The 18,199-nt window shown below is 43.3% G+C and overlaps 1 protein-coding gene across 1 annotated transcript in view; it reads right to left on the bottom strand.

Moving 5' to 3' along the window:
* The window catches only part of LOC308301474 (atrial natriuretic peptide receptor 1-like), an 89,557-nt gene extending 81,285 nt beyond the window's left edge, over window positions 1–8,272 (bottom strand). The window contains exons 1-2 of the mRNA XM_080745472.1: window positions 8,143–8,272; window positions 4,591–5,422 (exon numbers count right to left, since the gene is read on the bottom strand). Of these exons, the coding sequence (XP_080601598.1) occupies window positions 4,591–5,365 (775 nt within the window). The 5' untranslated portion in view covers window positions 5,366–5,422; window positions 8,143–8,272. The remainder of the gene's footprint in view (window positions 1–4,590; window positions 5,423–8,142) is intronic.
* Window positions 8,273–18,199: the final 9,927 nt, after the last annotated feature.

Below are 18,199 nucleotides of genomic sequence, written 5' to 3'. Positions count from 1 at the left end.
CCATTTAACACAATAAATGTCCAAGTCAATGCTAAAAGGCGGATCAGCAGCACCCACAAGGCAAGTGTCAACAGGGGTGTCGCACCAAATTCTGGGCCCTGGGTACAAGGATTCACTGCAGGCCCCCATGAATGTAGGGGAAGGGTAACCCATTTAGACTGGAGTCATAACATTTCTTAAGAGTTTGGGAACCACTGACACAGACCATTCCACTGAGGGTAAGAACAGGAAAAATCTTTACATCACATTTATAATTGTTTCCGCATTAACCTCCCCTCGCCATGCTGTCAACACTCTCCATTAAGTTCTGCATAAAGCATCGGCAGAGTGCACAAGCCCTCTTGAAACACCTCTTCCATCCCCTTGACCTGCATTATAGGAAGGCAGCGTCGCTCCACCACAGATTAGCAAGCCTGTGCTTGTGGGTTTGTATTGCAAAGTACAATGTGATGACATCACACCGTTGTACTTTACAATACAAACCCCAAAATTAATCCTCCAGTTCTAGGCAACACAGAAGAGGGGGAACTTTTTTTCTATTTCCACACAACTCCTCTAAGGTGTATTAATGACTACATTCCCCTTTAATGAAATGTAGACTACCACCACAAATAATATGCACACTGCATGGGTAGTGGTGCATACAATTCACCCTTTGTAAGCCTTCTGGTTGGTCCCTGACTGACCAACCAGCAGGCTCTATCTGCCTTGTCCCCCCCTGGTTCCGCCTTTTTATGTTGAATTTGCTAAAACATAATTTTTGGAGAAATACAAACATTTAAAAACATGCTGAGTCACTATACTGCCACTGAACAGCTCCATTTTACTGAAACCAAGTTTGAAATTAGAATTGAATACACAGAATAACAATACGAAGCAACTGAATTACAATGGTAGTGGATGGAGTGTCCCACCGAATGTCCCACCAAGACACAGCAACCAATGGGTGTGAAGAGGGGCGGGACAACGGGCGGGACTTGACAAAGGGTGAATTGGGGTGGTGGAGACAATTAGGTTTTTAGGTGGCCACACCCACCAGTTCATTTAGTAAGCCTGTTGTCAGGTGTTTGGTGACCCAGCTGAAGTTAGCCACCCCCACATTGTTGGGTGAATGGTAAAAGGGGAGGGGATGATTATATGATGTCATCTAATCACTGCAGTACTACTGTCAAACTCATAGACACATGAAAACCAGAAAAAGTACAAAACTATGCCTTTAGGGGTCTTGCTCAGGGGCACTTCAACACATCAACTAGCCGGTTGGCTAACTGGTAGATATAGATGTGACTTATAAGATATTAAAATGGCATAAGATATAATGAATATTACTGTTGTTTCGGTGTCACATACTGTACTATAGTCAGAGACTCAGAGTATAAATCCATACAGGTGACCAAATATAGAAACTAACTACTAGCAATGAGGTCTCTGTTTTCTAATACCAGAAAATAAAGGCTATTGCTCTAAAATGGGTTAATTTAAAGTTAATCTGTCTGATTTCATTTTAAAGAAGTAACTGTGTGTGTGTGTGTGTGTGTGTGTGTGTGTGTGTGTGTGTGTGTGTGTGTGTGTGTGTGTGTGTGTGTGTGTGTGTGTGTGTGTGTGTGTGTGCTCGCATGCTGTTTGATGCATTTCTCTGCTTCAAATTCTGGTTTGATCAAGCAAAGCCAGTCTTCTGCTATGAGCCACAGAGCACCTCAACTGCCAACATTTAGGCTCCCAACGCCCAACACTTGATGTTTGTCCAGCGCACATTGCAAACCTTATAAACATTCCAGATGTCATATTGGCTCACTACAGTAAATGTCATATTTCAGCAACTGGCCCACTCCATTAGGGTTGTGAAAATCAAGGATTGCAAAAGCACTGGCTAGCTCCAAAATAGGAAATGTTCTTCAAGTCAGTGAAATGTTCCGTTGCACATTGTTGGGAAATAATGTTTAAATGTAATGCAATAATGTAATAAAATAACTCATTTCATACAGTACTAGAATTATGTCACAGAATGAAGGACCTTCCAGAGCGCGCACGCACACATGCATGCTCACACCCAGCTCTGATGCATCACTTCTTGTAAAAGCAAGAAGTCTGTTGTACAATAATTATCAAAACAATGGCTACAAATTAGATCAAATTATATGACTGCATGCATGTGATAGGAACAAAGGCATAAGGCATTTGTCAACAGAGCACTGTGGCAGGACTCATTATTGGTTATTCAGACAAGTTGGCAACCTAGGATTTTAAGCTTACTGACACTTGTACATGTATTGTATGTAAGCGCACCAGTTAAAAATGCAGAATGTGGGCGCCTGGTGGCCTAGTGGACCAGGCGCATACCATATAGGCATTGCCATTTCGGCATCAATGCCTGTCGGCGTCGCCGGTTCGATTCCCGATCCGAGCGACCTTTGCCGCATGTCACTCCCTGTCTCTCCCCCATTTCCTGTCAGTCTACTGTCCTATCCAATAAAGGCAAAAAGACCAAAAACAAATCTTTAAAAAAAAAAAAAAATGCAGAATGTGAATCACAATAGACTAAAATACATTAGCCCTAATGTAGTCTGTTTATCAGGAAATACCTACAGATCTGATAGGCTGGCTGTGGTTTCCATATACGGCAACAGGGCTCTTGACCTCTGTTAATAAATGTCCTGTCAGGAGAGGTTTTTCTACCGTGTGGGAACAAGAGAAAGCCAGCTCATTGAGAACCTGTTGAAAGCTTGTCTATTTGTTTGTGCTTTCAACTGGCAAAGAGACCCTTTTACGGCAAAAGGAAGCAGCAGACCAAACATGGGTTGATTTGTGCTCACTCAAATCCATGTAAAAGAATGGTTTCAATATGTTAAAGATGTTCTGGACTGTAGCAGTAGATTTAAGCGGAACAGGTTGAGTTAGTAACAAATCATTTTTTTTAAGCCATTAAGAAAACCATTATTCTTTATACTTTGGCTATACAAGAATAGCAGATATACAAGCTCATGTAGATCTGCTATTTTTGAAAAGAAACTTGAAAATTTTGCAAATCTTTGAATATACTCTATATTATTTTAAAGCAAATATTTTTAACTGAAGTCTATCAAAATATTTTGATATGGGGGTCTGCGGTCAAATACATTAAAAACTTTGGGCAACAGACAAAGAAACATACGATTTTCAGAAAGTAATTAGAAGACATTTTGGGGTATTTTTCATTCAGTTTTAACCTTTCCTTTTGTTTTCCAATTGCATTGCCCTATAGAAAGTGATTTTCCCAATCACGTCTTGCATGCATTGTAGAAATCTGCTGCATCATTCACTGATGCTGACTTTCCATCTTGTCCTCAGGGCACACCACCATTTACAGCTCTGAGCCGTCTGGCCTGTGGAGCTCATCGATTGGGGCTCATATTTCTGGCTCAGGCTGGTCTCTGTGATGGTGCCCTGCAGCAAGGATCAAAAGCTAATGCCCTGGCTAACAAGCCACACTGCCGATCCAGCTCAGGGGGATGGGTGGTGGGGGGGTCACAAATTGTACGGTGAGATGGCCACGCGATAGGGAAACCAGAAACAGCGGGTGACGCACAAACACACTCTCACAAGAGCACAAAATGTCTCGTTAAAACTGTGCCACTGAACGGACAATCGACTAAATGGTTTAACATAAATGTACTTGTACATCTTGCTTGTGTCCTTTTAATATGATTTCTAGAGTGCATAATGTGCAATGCACGTGTTAATGGTTGCACAGAACTGTGCATGTGTGTATGTTTGTGCATGCAGGCGTGGTTCTGTTGTGACAGGCAACTCATAATGTGCAAGGACAATCTTGATTAATTTGTTACATTGTGGTCCAGTAAGATAACAGAAAGGCTGTGTTTTGTCTCCTGGTAGGAGCAGTATAGAGTAATTTAACTGTAAGGTTTAAAGGTCAAGGTGGGAAGACGGTAAATGTCTGCATTGAGCAGTCAGTGTGCATATTTACTCATTGCATGGTGTTCATGTATGCATACATTAACTGGTTAATGTGGACATGAAACAATAGGACCATAAGACAAGTAACCTATTCATACTAACTGTATGTCAAGTCTGTATCAAAGATCACTATACTGTGGCCAATTTTCTAATCTCGTTCAGTTATTCATCAAAAGACCTTCAGGTGAAAACTGAAGGGGATATACAGACGGTAATGATATACTCAAATGTATTTGCACCACATACACACTGTACTGTATGGCTGATCATCTGGACGAACTTCATATGATATATTTAGCATGGCTTACCCATTTTCCTTCTCCATTTCACCACTTCTTTGAAATATTGTAAATATATGTTCAGAACTAAGCTAATTGCTTTCACTTACCTTTTCAAATAAAGTCACCCAGTCAATTAACCTACCAATCAATCATTTGACACAGAACAGCTTGTAATCACTGTGACCTAAAGACCTGAGGGATATTGCTTCAGGTAGGAATGTACAGCCAGGTAGTTGCCCATTACAACCAGAAGTGCATAATGTAGTCTTGAATATAAGCTGCACTTTGGACCAAACAAAGCTATTTCAAGCCCTGGGAATCACTTAACTGCATTTCATAAAGTCTGTTGACTCACCTCGCCCTGCATGCTGGATATCGTTCAGCATTTCCGAGTAGTTCACCGGAGCTTTGGTCTCCTCAAACACGCTCTCCTCAATGGTGATATTGGCCTTCTTCAACTCCAGGTAGAGGCCCTCCACTGCAAAGTAACACGGCCGGTCGTCCACCTTATTGTCGCTGAACATGAGCATCACGTGTTCCTTCCAGCCAAAGTGGCTGCAGATGTTGCGGGCGAACTTGCCGAGTTTCTTGTGCGTCGGGCCTATGTTGGTGATGGACGGATAGACTCCGCCGTCAAAAGCCACAGCCGGGGCACCGGCCGTTACCATGGGGACGTCCCAGTGGGTGGTGAAGAGGCCCACGGGGGAGGCGGTGTAGGAGCAGCCAGGCCCGATGAAGGCCCACGGGTCATAGGCCAACTTGAGATCCACTGCCATGAGCGGGGCGATGGACTCCGAGCAGATGCCGTCTTTGTCCTCGCTGTTCTTAAAGGCGTAGGTCAGGCGGTGGTCGGGGAGCAAGGTGGCGTCGGCGTTGACCATTCGGATGGCCCGCTGCAGGGCGGGCCCGACGCGGGGCCAGGCCCAGGGGTAGTCGGTGTTCTTCTGTGGCAGTATGATGGCCAACGTGACATTCTGTCGCTCTCGATGCACGTGGTGCGATCGTGCGTGGCGCCGTGAGCCGCGGTGTCGCAAAGGCTTGCCGTGGACCTGCTGGAACTCCAGGCCGAGGAGAGACAGCAGAAGCAGCGTCACCAACAGGCATCCAACTCCTTCCCTGCAGCAGGGCATCCTCTGCTCAGTACGTTCCCCAGTTCCAGTACGCTTTTGATGATGTATGCCGGTGAGCTGAAGGTGCACACAAAGAGATATTTGCAAGCATTAAAGAGATATACAGAACTATTGTTGAGTTTGAAGAAACATGACTGCCTATCTCAATTACAGTAACATTTGACAAATAATGTAGGTGGTAGGACACTGAGACTGTCTTTGCTTTGTCATGGTCGAATTCACTTCAACAATTTTGCCCACGTCAGTCTTGGCCTTTGCGAGTCTAGGCCATCATGCGTCATGGGAGAATGACCCCCTCAGAGTACAATTTGTTACCACAAAAGAGGGATCTTACACATACATAAGTAACTGGTGGGGTGTATTATAATTAGGGCTATTACCACTACCTATTACCACATTTTTGGCGTGTACAATTATAGTAAGGGGTAGTTTTAGTAAACATTTGGAATTGGAGGGAATGGGAGTCAACATTGTTAAAACACGGGTCGTCTTGCACATTATATTGCAACATTAGGCACATTTTGGCTAAACAGTTCAAATCAATATTTTAACATTCATCGTTTCATGCAAAAAATGTTTTCCTTACAGAACATATTCGACAAATCTGGACAAATAAATGAGTTTCACTGTTGTATATTTTACTAGAAAATATGGGTTGTAGCTAACTTAAATGCCAATTTGTGTGTTGTAATGACTGTAATGACTACTACCAAATGACCGTATTGTCGTTGTCGGGTGAAAACTTTATGTCCAATACAATTTGTTTTGTATTTATCATTTTAAAAATGATTTCAGACAAGTGAAAATAGTGTGTCTTGTGTGACAGCCTTGTATGACTCTACAAACAAATCTATAACTTTGAGATCCAAAGTTTCTGCCTGACAGACGATATTCAGCAGCCATTTTGCTCTTACATCATACTGTGTGGGTGGGAAACTCAAACCTAAAGGTAACATACGGTATATAGGTGATGGAAATTCCGCCCTGCTGGAGGGGCAAATATTTTAACACCAACAAAATACAAATGTGGCTATTTATGTAGTGAAATAAATAAAATACTCATTGTAATTATTTTTGTATCAGTAAGATCTGAAGTAAGTACAAGATTGAAAGTCTGCTTGGGGACTGCAGGATCTGAGAGTTGCACGAAAATGCCCCTGAAAAATAGCAAAAATATTTTTAAGAGTTATTGAGAAGAGTTGTTTGTTGAGACCTGTCACTGTCATAATAATAAAAACTATCAAGTAGTCTACAGTATGTCTATATTCATTCTCCCTTAAACTGAACTGATAAACATAACAATAGGCTATTATTAAAATCACAAAGCTGTGTGCCTTTGCTTTTTTGGAGCTGTGTGAAGCACAGGCTCCCTATACGTGGCCGTGTGGGTCTGTCTGTGTGTCTGTGTGTGTGTCTGTATGTAGCCTGAACTTCCTAAACTTCGGCACGCTACTAGTCCCACAGTTTTGCCACCACACACTCGCGCCATATGTCAAATCGACCGGCTTACTCGGGAATAGTGGGCTAGTAACTTGCTAAGAGAAAGGTTCAATAGTTTAATTGATATTAATGTATTAGTGAATTAATTTTCCCCATTGACTTATAATGGCAATCGCAAAAACTCACATTCAATTATTTGTCTCTCGCAAACCATAGGGGCTAGAGTTTCAAGACTTGGAGAGGAGGTTCATAATGGTTTCAAGGATTAAATAAAAAAGAATTGTGTCATTTGGCCGCATGGTGGCGCCATAACACCCCACTTTACGTTTTGGCCTGTAACTCTTGAACCGTAGGTCGGAAAATTAAAAATATTTTTTCCCTGGATTCCTTGGGTCATGACGCATCTCCCCATATAGGCCACGCCCATTTGCGCCATGATAGATTTTCCGCCATCTTGAATTTTCTCCAAAACACACTTTTTGCTCCTTTTCCTACATATTTTCTTCAAATGTCACAAAAATCGGTACACATGATCCACACACACACACACACACACACACACACACACACACACACACACAGCTCCACTTCACACGGGTGTGATTTTTTTAATATATAATCACAAACTTTTGATAAGCAAGGCTGCACAAAATGAAAAGTAGCCTATAACTCCTGGTAGGCTAATTAAAACAAAATGATATCTGCATAGTCAAAAATTAAGAAGAAAAACAGAAGGGAAGAAAAAAAAAACTCTAAACTAGTGGTTCTCAAAGTGGGGTCCGGGGACCCCTAGGGATCCTTGTTGGAATTCCAGGAGGTCCCCAGCTAAATCATAGGAACCACATGGACCATTATGGGGTAGCTGTAACTTATGCCTCATTCACACTACAGATATATAGTTGAACGTTTTGCTTGCTTGGTCAATGTAATCTCAATGGAAACCAGCTTTAAAGATACAGGACATACAGAACGAAGGTTTGGAAGCTTTAAAGCTGGTTTCCATTGAGATTACATTGACCAAGCAAGCTAAACGTTCAACTATATATCTGCAGTGTGAATGCAGCATTAGAGTGTACACTCTCAGAGTTAAACTTTTTTTTTGACAGAAATACCATTAAATGGGGGCCCGTAGCCTAATGCAAAGTGGTTGAGAATCACTGCTAGAGCTGTAGGCTAATCTTCTCTTGCTATATGAGGCTCTTTAAAATGGGGGTCCGCGGGCTAAGGGTCAATTTGGGGGTCCTTGACATGAAAAGGTTTGATAACCACTGCTCTAAACCTATGCAAAAGATTAGGCCAGCAATGCTCTTAATAACAAAGATGGAAAAAAAGCTTACCTTTAATAAGCATCGGACTTCCACATTGCTCTTTGAGTCTTTTCTGATGTTTGTTTGCAGAGGAGACAGTCAGTCTATCTCTGGGCTGGCTGAGCGCTTGGTGTGCGCCCGTATAGTCAGCAGAGTGAGTCCAGCATGGATTTAATGGATCAGACAGCACTCTGAAAATAAAAGCGCAAATGTCACGCGTTTTATTAAATGCAATAGGCTACTCTCTCCGAGGAAACGAGTCAAACTCAAACCTGGTAGCTGCGAGGTGTCTGGTCGCGTTGTGGAGGAGAACAGATCATCAGGCTGAAATCCATGATTCCAAAATATAGGCGCAAGAACAAGAAGAGTCATTTGTCATCATACTGTTATAAGTGTCCAGGTAGGCCAATAAGTCTGCGTTTCATTTTGAAAACTCAAAGCGGCGAAAGATCTTTCTTGAGCGGTGAGAATGGTCCTGAAATGTGATCATCAATATCTCCTGGCATGAAGATAAACCTGCCAGAGCTGGACTACAGCTAATTAACGACTGAGCCCAAGTTGTTCGGATCAATTAAGCTATCCATGGTTGGAAAAGGGCTTTGGAGGACAGCGGATAGCCAGTGGTCAAACAGGCCTAATAACCCCCGTGAAAATAAGCCTACAGTATCAAGTAAAAAAAAAAAAAAAAAAAAAAAAACAGTCAAAAAGTCAAAGTTATTAATCCAAAAGCCTAAATTCTCTCCAGGTGTGGCGCCCGGTGCACAAGACTTCACATATCCAGTGGAGTGTGTTGTCCAAGAATGTGCTTGTTCCTGCTGCCAGTGAACTGAACTCCTTGACAGTGACGCGCGGCGCGGGGCGGGGAGCTTTGGAAAGCAGCCTGTACATTGAGTATATGCACTGGGGTGCGTGTGCGCGCGCACACGTGCCAATGTACGCTTGCGTACAGAAATTGAGAGTAGCCTAGTGTGCGTGGCGTGCATGCGTGTTTGCGACATGTTTGTGTGCACAGTGGTGGAAATTGAAAAAGTAGTCTACTCAAATGTTTGACAAGTAAAAGTATCAAGACTGCAATGTAGAATTAATAATACATTCATTCATTCATTCATTCATTCATTCATTAAATAAAAGTACAAATGTATTGCCATCAAAATTAAAGTCGGCTACAAAAAGTAAAAGTAGGCTATTCATTATGTCCGATTCAAATGTATAATGAAAATAGCAGATCTACAAGCTCATCACTACCTTTGTGAGCTTGTAGATCTATTTTCAAATGCATGGCCGGAATGTATGAGTTGAAGTAAAGTACAAATACCTCACAATAATACTTAAGTACAGTATACTTAAGTAAAGACATGTTTGTGTGCATTCACCTGATTGCTGATTTCTCAGGGCAGGATGCTTTTCACATGGATGCTTTTCACTCTAAGGGGGGGGGGGGGGGGCATGGGAGATGGCAGGGTCTCTACTGGCCTATGGCTTTTCTTACAGTGTTTTGCATTATAAATATTTATTTCAAATTAAAAATGTATTAAACACTCCTATATCATCATATCAGGGTGCTCGGATTGGGAAAGTACAGTAAGCGTGGCCTTTTGCCACTACGTAGAGCGGGCAGTCGGGTGGTGCATGGCATTGTTGTAAGGTGTGGGTGACCCAGGGGCGTCACAAGGGGTAGGAAAGTGGGACTGAGTTACTGGGGCCCAAGGTGGAGGGGCCCTAATAACTTTATCTATTGAAAAATAGCAGATATACAAGCTCACAGCGCGGCACCGAGTGCCGCGCTGCGAGCTTGTAGATCTGCTATTTTTGAAAAGTCGTGAAAATGTGTGCAAATCTTTGAATATGTATTTTTTAAGCGAACATTTGTAACTCATACATTTTGCTTCCGGGGGGGGGTCCCTGGAACTAAATATTTTGAGATGGGGGTCTGTGGCCAAATTCATATAATCTTGGGGGTCCTTCACATGAAAAAGTTTGAGCATCACTGACATGGAAACATGGGTTTCTTGCACACATTTTCACAATTTTTCAAAAATAGCAGATCTACAAGCTCGCAGCGCGGCACTCGGTGCCGCGCTGTGAGCTTGTATATCTGCTATTTTTCAATAGTTAACATTCATGGGGGGCCCGCAGCGAATCCTTGTACCCGGGGCCCAGAATTTGGTGTGACGCCCCTGTGTGGGTCAATTCAACCCACAGGAAAGACCTGTAGATATTTTATCAGGATTTACAGTCTATGAACTACAATTTCATTTATTCGCATGTCACTATTTTTTTATCCCTAAAAATAGGCTACTTGTCTGCTCTTAGTTGGATGTTAGTTTTGTTTCCCACAAATTTCAGTAGTAAAATTGTTTCCCAACAATTTATACAGTAGTAAATTGTTGATCAGTCTTGTGGCCCCCTGGTAGTCAAGGCCCCTAGGACAATTGTTCCATTGGCCACGTCCATGCTTCGGTTTCAGGGGTCATCGATATGTCCGTACACGGATAAATGTGTCCGTGGCAAAGACTTGGTCTAAGTCTCTCTCTGTGTGTGTGTGTGTGTGTGTGTGTGTGTGTGTGTGTGTGTGTGTGTGTGTGTGTGTGTGTGTGTGTGTGTGTGTGTGCGCGCGTGTGCGTGTGTGTGTGTGTGTGTGTGTGTGTGTTTTTACTTCTACAGGTTTGGAGGTGCCGCAAAAATCTGTTTCACATCAAGCTTGCCACAAATTGAGCAGTAGAAATATTGTTGTTACCCAAGTATTCTTAGGTAACAACAACTGATAAATGTGTGTGTGTGTGTGTGTGTGTGTGTGTGTGTGTGTGTGTGTGTGTGTGTGTGTGTGTGTGTGCGTGCGCGTGCGCGTGCGCGTGTGCGTGTGCGTGTGTGCGCGTGTGCGTGCGTGCGTGCGCGTGCATGCGTCAGTGTGTGTGTGTGTGTGTGTGTGTGTGTGTGTGTGTGTGTGTGTGTGTGTGTGCTGATTTTAATCATGGCTTAAACTGAATGTGATCACTGCTGAAGGAAGTATTGTGTTGTATTGAGTGAGAAATTCTGTAGAAATGTGCCTTGTCACTTTGACTTAGTTACTCTTTCCTGTCTCTACATTTTATAGCCGCGTTATCTCCCATTCCTTCAGACTGGCGGTTATCTTGTTCCCATCATGACTGTTTTTTACAGACAGTTTACAGATCAATAAAAAACAAATGTGCACCAAAAGAAAATAGGTCCTTTTGCCCTTCCCTCTCTGGGGAAGGACAAAAGAGAGTTTTCCCACTTGCCCTACTGTATATATTATAACCACCAAGTTTGACTAGGGCAGTGGTTCTCAACTTGTGGGTCAGGACCCCAGATGATTTGCTTAATGTGCAACATTGTTTTCTCACCAAACCAACATACCGGTATAAATTTATACAGGGTTTTGTCAAATTGTCAAATGGTATAAGAAAGAGGCAAACATGGTGAATAATTATTGTCATAATAGCAGACCAGATGAGCTATTTTCACAATAATTATCTGAGGATCAGATCAAGTTCAAAAATGATTATTTTGGGGTGTCGTGGTCTGAAAAGGTTGAGAACCACTGCAATACGTGATATGTTTTTGTTAAATCGGTCTATTTTCGGATTATCTACTGTACAGTATATAGAGAAATTAAACAGAAAATACATTGTCAGGTTGGGATAGCTATTATATCTAATCATGAGCGAGAACTCATGGATACTGTACATAAACAAGTGAAATTGGAAATTATTATACAAGCTGATAAATGGGAACGCTCTCCTGATTGGCTTAAAGAGGCGGTGCCATAGTTTTGTACTTGTTCTGGTTTTCATTTACCTGACTGCCGCCAGATAGGTGGCAGCAGTGCGTACCGCCCTAGGGCGCACTGCTGCCACCTATCTGGCGGCAGTCAGGTAAGGTTTTCATGTGTCTAGGAGGTTGACAGTACTTCATTATTCATCATTTGGGTTTTAGCTGTAGGCTGCCACCTTGTGGGGTCAAACGTGCCGGTCCAAAAACACACATACTTATTACATCACAGAATCAACCCCTCCCCTAATTACCATTCACCCAACATACGTGGGTGTGGCTAACTTCAGCTGGGTCACCACCCACCATGACAACCACGCATACCAATGAATTGGTGGGTGTGGCCACATAAAAACATAATTTTAACTCTTTCTGTACACTTTTTTGGAAAAATCTTCCTCCTATTATAATCATAATATCTGATAATCATGTTTTAGAGGGGGGAAAAATCATGGCACCACCTCTTTAAATTGGCAACCCACCTGAAACGATATTTTCTGAGAGAGATAGAGAGACCCTAGCCTGCATGGGTGTCAGCCTGTTCGCTTCGTTCCGCGATCTGTTTTGTCTCTCGAAGCAAACAGGCTGGCACCCAGGCTACAAAACAGATCGCGGAACGAAGCGAACAGGCTAGGCACCCAGGCTAGAGAAACCCCTGTTATTGAACAAACAATCTATAGTAATTATTATCAGAATATAGAGCTTTAAAGTGTTAAAAATAACAATCATCTTTCAAAAAATGCATGAAACCTCTGTCCGCGTGTTTGTCTCTTCATCTGCAGTTCATCTGTTTTGAGAACAATCCGACCAACAGTCTTCAACAGTCTTGCGCAGGGGTCACTGAGGACCTGAGGGAGTGCCATGCCAAGAACCACCATTCCCACCCATACTCCCTTACAGAATAGGCCTATATGGAAATATGGTTGTCCATATATGAGAATAGTACCACTAGTAAGACACCTCAGGGCAACATCTGACCAGTGACCAGTGATGTATATATATGGAGATCCATGTACTGTATATGGTACATCCCTTTTATGCCCATACATGGAGATCCCTGTCTGAACCAGCCACACAGATATGGGCTGTCTTCCTCCATATATGGGCATTCCCATATGAAGTCCTGTTAGATATAGGCTTAAAATTGATGACATCAGAGATCTCCATATGGGCATAAAAGGGATTCTGTTAGAGTGGTTCCTATGACATCACAACATACAATCCCTTTTATGCCCATCCATGGAGATCCCTATCTGAACCAGCCACACAGATATGGGCCATGTCTTGGCCATCTGGCCAGTGATGTATATTAATGACATCAGGGATCTTCATTATGGGCAAAAAAGGGATTCTGGGGAATACCCATACAGTATATGGACTTTTATATACAGTATGTGATGTCACAGTCAGGGGAACCACAGTGTAAGGTGTTATAGACAGACAGACAGACAGACAGACAGACAGACAGACAGACAGACAGACAGACAGAGATACATACATATATGCCGGTTTTCATAGTTAATAGTAGATAGAGTACTAACACATTAAACAGAGTCTTGCACACAGTTTGATGTATGTTTTTTGCCTTGCAATTCCTACTTCATACCTCAGAATGTATTTTTAAGGATGTGGCCATGTCGGTTTATCTCTCCATTCGCCACTATTGGTTGGATTGCCATGGCACTTGCCAATGGCAATGCCAATGGCCTTTCCTCTAGCAACAACTGAGGTCAATATTTTGACAACATGCACTTAAGTTTATCTCAAAATGTAATTGGCAGATTGCCATCAAACCCAGTTGGTTGTAAAGAGCAGAATGGACTATAGGGCTGCTAGTGGAGCATTTAGATCCATCTTGTTATTCGACAATATTAATCTTGACCTAACCTCGCCTACCAGGCTTTCTCCCGAGAGAGAGCCTGGTGTTCGTTCACAACAGGCCGTTTGGTTTCCGCCTAAAGCGCGGAAACCACTAGAAGAAGCGACGTCGCTTTGATTTGGTTCCCACCGTTTGTTTCCCCAATCCCTATTAAAATGCTCCAGTAGCCTAGTGTAGTCTTGCCGGTCGCTAAAAGTTGGACTAAAACATGCATATACCAAACTAATTTTTCAAAAGCAAAACTACTCCGCATCGAGGAGTTTATTAGGTAGGCCCTAAAAGTATGTCCTTGAGCGCAGGGGAATTATTTTGGGTTAAAACTGTTTCCGGTGGATAGTTCCGGCGAAATTGTAGTCCTTGAGTACTACAACATGACGTTTTGTGGTTTCCGCTCCAGACCGGTTACAAACCCGAAAAGTGAAGTGATCCCAGACTAATCTTGACCTGGTTGAGGGCTCCAAATGTCCCCTGCACGCATAATGCAACTACAGAAGGCATGCAAAGATTGAATAAATGGATGCTGCCAAAGTATATCTTTTTTATTTCACCTTTATGTTACCAGGAACATTCCCATCTATTCCAATCTATTTTACTAGGGAGTTCTGGCCGAGACGGCAGCATAAAAAGTGTCATATAAAACAGGGCCTTGTGGTTAGAGTGTCCCTAAGACTGGGAGGTCAGGGTTCGATCCCTGGCCGGGTCATACCAAAGACTGAAAAATGGGACCCAGTGCCTGCTGGCACTCAGCATCAAAGGTTGGATTGGTGGTAAGTCTCTGTGACATACTAGTGTCATGTCCAGGGGGTGTACTTGTACATCAAGCAGCCTCACGCTACAGAAACAGGAGATAGGCTCCTGCCCTATGGGCAAGGCTTACTTATAAAAGAGACTTGCAGTCAAACAATCATCAAATGTCATCAAAGAATGATTTATCAATGTTCAGAAACAGGACATGAGCATTTGGTCAAGAAGTCTACAAACCTATAACCTGGCTCCAGACCATATAGACCCACCCACTCACTGAGTAGAGACTGAAGCTTCACGCTTCAGACTGATAATCAGGCTACCATAACCCTGTTTCTCTGATGGTTATACAATTATATAGTTTATGGTGACTGTAGCTCACACAAAGATGAGGGTGCAAAAACATTAAAAGCACTTTCACCATAGACAAGCCTGCATGGTCTTGAGGAATGATGACATATACTGTACATAATGTGTCCTTGTGACCGAAGGTTGAAGCACCTGATAGCTTTAGGAATCAGTACAAACATAAATGGGCAGTTTGTGCAATTTGACTTACAAGGAGGCCAACAAACGTTCTCATATAAATGATGTGTGGAGAAACTATAAATACACACATACTGTACAAACACAACTCAACTCATACTGTTAAGTGAGTACAGAAAGAAAAACACAGCTCATGCTGCAATGTGCACCGAGTGAACCACACAGCTCAGATCAAGAGGGTATGCAGAAGGGGGTATATTCATACGACCAACAAAGCCAAGCTCCACAGCCCAAAACTAGACTGCCAACTTGCGCTTTGTGCACTCGTGGCTAGCATGTATCATATGGCCTACTTGTGCGCCAGCAGAGTGTGCCTTGTTATTTATATCAGGTCGCACTTGTTGATGGTGATGTCACCAAGAATGCTGGTCCCTGAATGGCTACGGGCGTAAACACACACACACACACACACAGATATAAAGAGCTAGATGCCTCGTTCGCCTCTGCAGTTAATTGGAGCGATGTGCAAAAGTTCTAGCCCGGACTTCCTGGAAAAACCAAGGGAACGCTGTCAGTCAAAGTGACTACTGGCCAATCACAGTGTGTCTTTTCCGTGACTTATCCAAGGACCACAATTCATTTCAACAGAGCCATTTCCGATGTTGCGCTGCTCAGCTGTTCTTACAGGCTGCATACGTAAAGACCAGCCCCCACCTGCCTCTGATTGGCTTACCGACTTCCGTATGTGTGACGCACACGGAAGCAATGAACACGGAAGTGACGAAGATTCCCTTGGTTGCTAGATGCATACGCCCCCTAGCCGAAGGAGGCGTCTAGCTTTATATGTCTGTGCACACACACACAGACAGACAGACAGACAGACAGACAGACAGACAGACAGACAGACAGACAGACAGACAGACAGACAGACAGACAGACAGATACGCCACATACAAAGTCACTGAATGCAGTACTTGCTCACTTGGGTGGCGCAAGTAATGATCAACATTTAGCACACAAAGCTCCCATTATGACATTAAGCACATCATTGGTGATATGTAGACAGATTATAGACCTGGCTTGTGGACTGTACAGTGCAGGATGTCTTCAGAGGATGTCTTCATGACTTTTGTTACGTCTCAGGCTTCTTCGATTGGGCCTTGTCAAATTGAGAGGTCTGGTTTATCAGCCATGTTTGCAGGCAGTTAGGAGTAGAGTAGGTGGTCAGCGGAGTGTGCTATTATTTTATATGTTTAACCTGAATGGACAAAGTGGATATCTATGGCCATAGCATGTGTTTCTCACTGCCCATTTGTTGCATTTTCACAATAATGCAGCCGAGGTTGACGGTGTTGTGTTGTGTTGGGGAAATGCATCGGGTGGGAGGGATGATGTACAGTAGAGAGAGAGCCATTAGTAGGTCAACAAAGTGTGGGAGTCAGTCAGCAAGCTTCCTCTCTAAGGGCCCTCTAGCTGCCCCCCACCCCACCATCATCACTCCCCAGTCCTGACACACACACACACACACACACACACACACACACACACACACACACACACACACACACACACACACACACACACAGTTATCAGTTGTTACCCAAGAACACTGATTTGTGTGCTCAATTTGTGGCAAGCTTGATGCAAAACAGAGTCTGTAACTTATGTCAGCTTGTAGACATGATTCAAAAAACACGCACGCGCGCACACGCACGCGCACGCACACGCACACACACACACACACACACACACACACACACACACACACACACACACACACACACACACACACACCAATTAACACAGCATGCTATACAAACAGTCAGCAAGAAAGCTTTCTCTAGGGAAGAACAGAGCAGGAGTCAATAAGTGCAACCTTCACGGACAAGAAAAAACTAAAATAATACCTGCTTTTTGGGTAAAAATACCATTGAGATCAAATATCTCTCTGCCCAAGGAGACCAAGACCAGAGGAGCTCATTTAGTTTAGAGTTCACAGACTTTTCATGATATTCTGAAAGATTATGCGAGAGAGAGAGAGAGAGAGAGAGAGAGAGAGAGAGAGAGAGAGAGAGAGAGAGAGAGAGAGAGAGAGAGAATTGTTGGCCAGCAGCGGGACCCGTTCCACCCGAGCTAGAATTACTTTTCCCTGTAATGTTTATGTACAAGTACAACAGAGTGTAAAGAAATCTGAATTTGAGACTGCAGCAAAATGAGTGTAAACAGAAGAAGCTGTGGGACAGAGGGATATGATTAATGGGTAAGAGGTGAGGCAGGTGCATGCTGTGAAATTATGCGCTTCTAAAAGTGGGGTCCAGGGACCTCCTGGGGGTCCTTTGGGGGGGGGGGGGGGGGGGGGGAAGTACCTCAGTAACTACTTTGAACCAAAATAAAAGCCTGGGTTCCCGAGGCTACTTTGAACCTAATGTATATACATTAACATTTGCCTGTTATCTCTCCTATGGTACCATAGTACTATGGTACATCAAAACAGCATGGAATTGTGAACAAAATCTTCTCAAAAAGGTTTTGGGTCTGAAAGGCATTTCATTAATGATGGTCCGTGGCTCAAATGCTGAATAAACAATGGACCTTGATATGAAAAGGGTTGAAAACCACTGCATCATGGGATAGCAGCTTTGAGGGTACACCTTGGCCTGGCTGACATGCCTGAAGTGGTCCTGTGTGAGCTTTCAGCTGCATGGCAGATTATCTTGCCATCTAGAGCTATATTACATAAGAGGCCTTCCTTTGAGATGGACACAAGATAGGGAGTGATATACTTCCTGACCTAAAGGACTCAGTTTACTCCAGCTGACTCTGCAGATTGTAAGGATGCTGTACATTCTATACTGAAGAATCATATGGATCAGGAGAGACTGTTCCCTCTGTCAGACTTATTTAGATTAACTGCAAAGATAGAGAGACACGTGCCAATATCATCATGAAGATGAACATTGAGTCTTTTTTATGGACAGTGTATGAGGCTTTGGGCAGCTGAACGCTGTGGTGGTCCGTGGTGTACGTGGGCCAAGACGGCGGAGGAGCCGCTGTACCGAGGCTCGGAACGGACGATTGCAACGCGCGCACAATATTAAAATATTGTTCCATCCCGTGCCATCCAAATGACTTTCCCCCATGCTTCTTGGCGGAGAGGGGCATCCATCTGCGTTTTTCTTTTTCTTT

Source organism: Nannobrachium achirus (genome assembly GCF_963921795.1).
Source record: "Nannobrachium achirus genome assembly, chromosome: 2".
Lineage (NCBI taxonomy): Eukaryota > Metazoa > Chordata > Actinopteri > Myctophiformes > Myctophidae > Nannobrachium > Nannobrachium achirus.
This window is presented reverse-complemented; position numbering and strand designations above follow the sequence as displayed.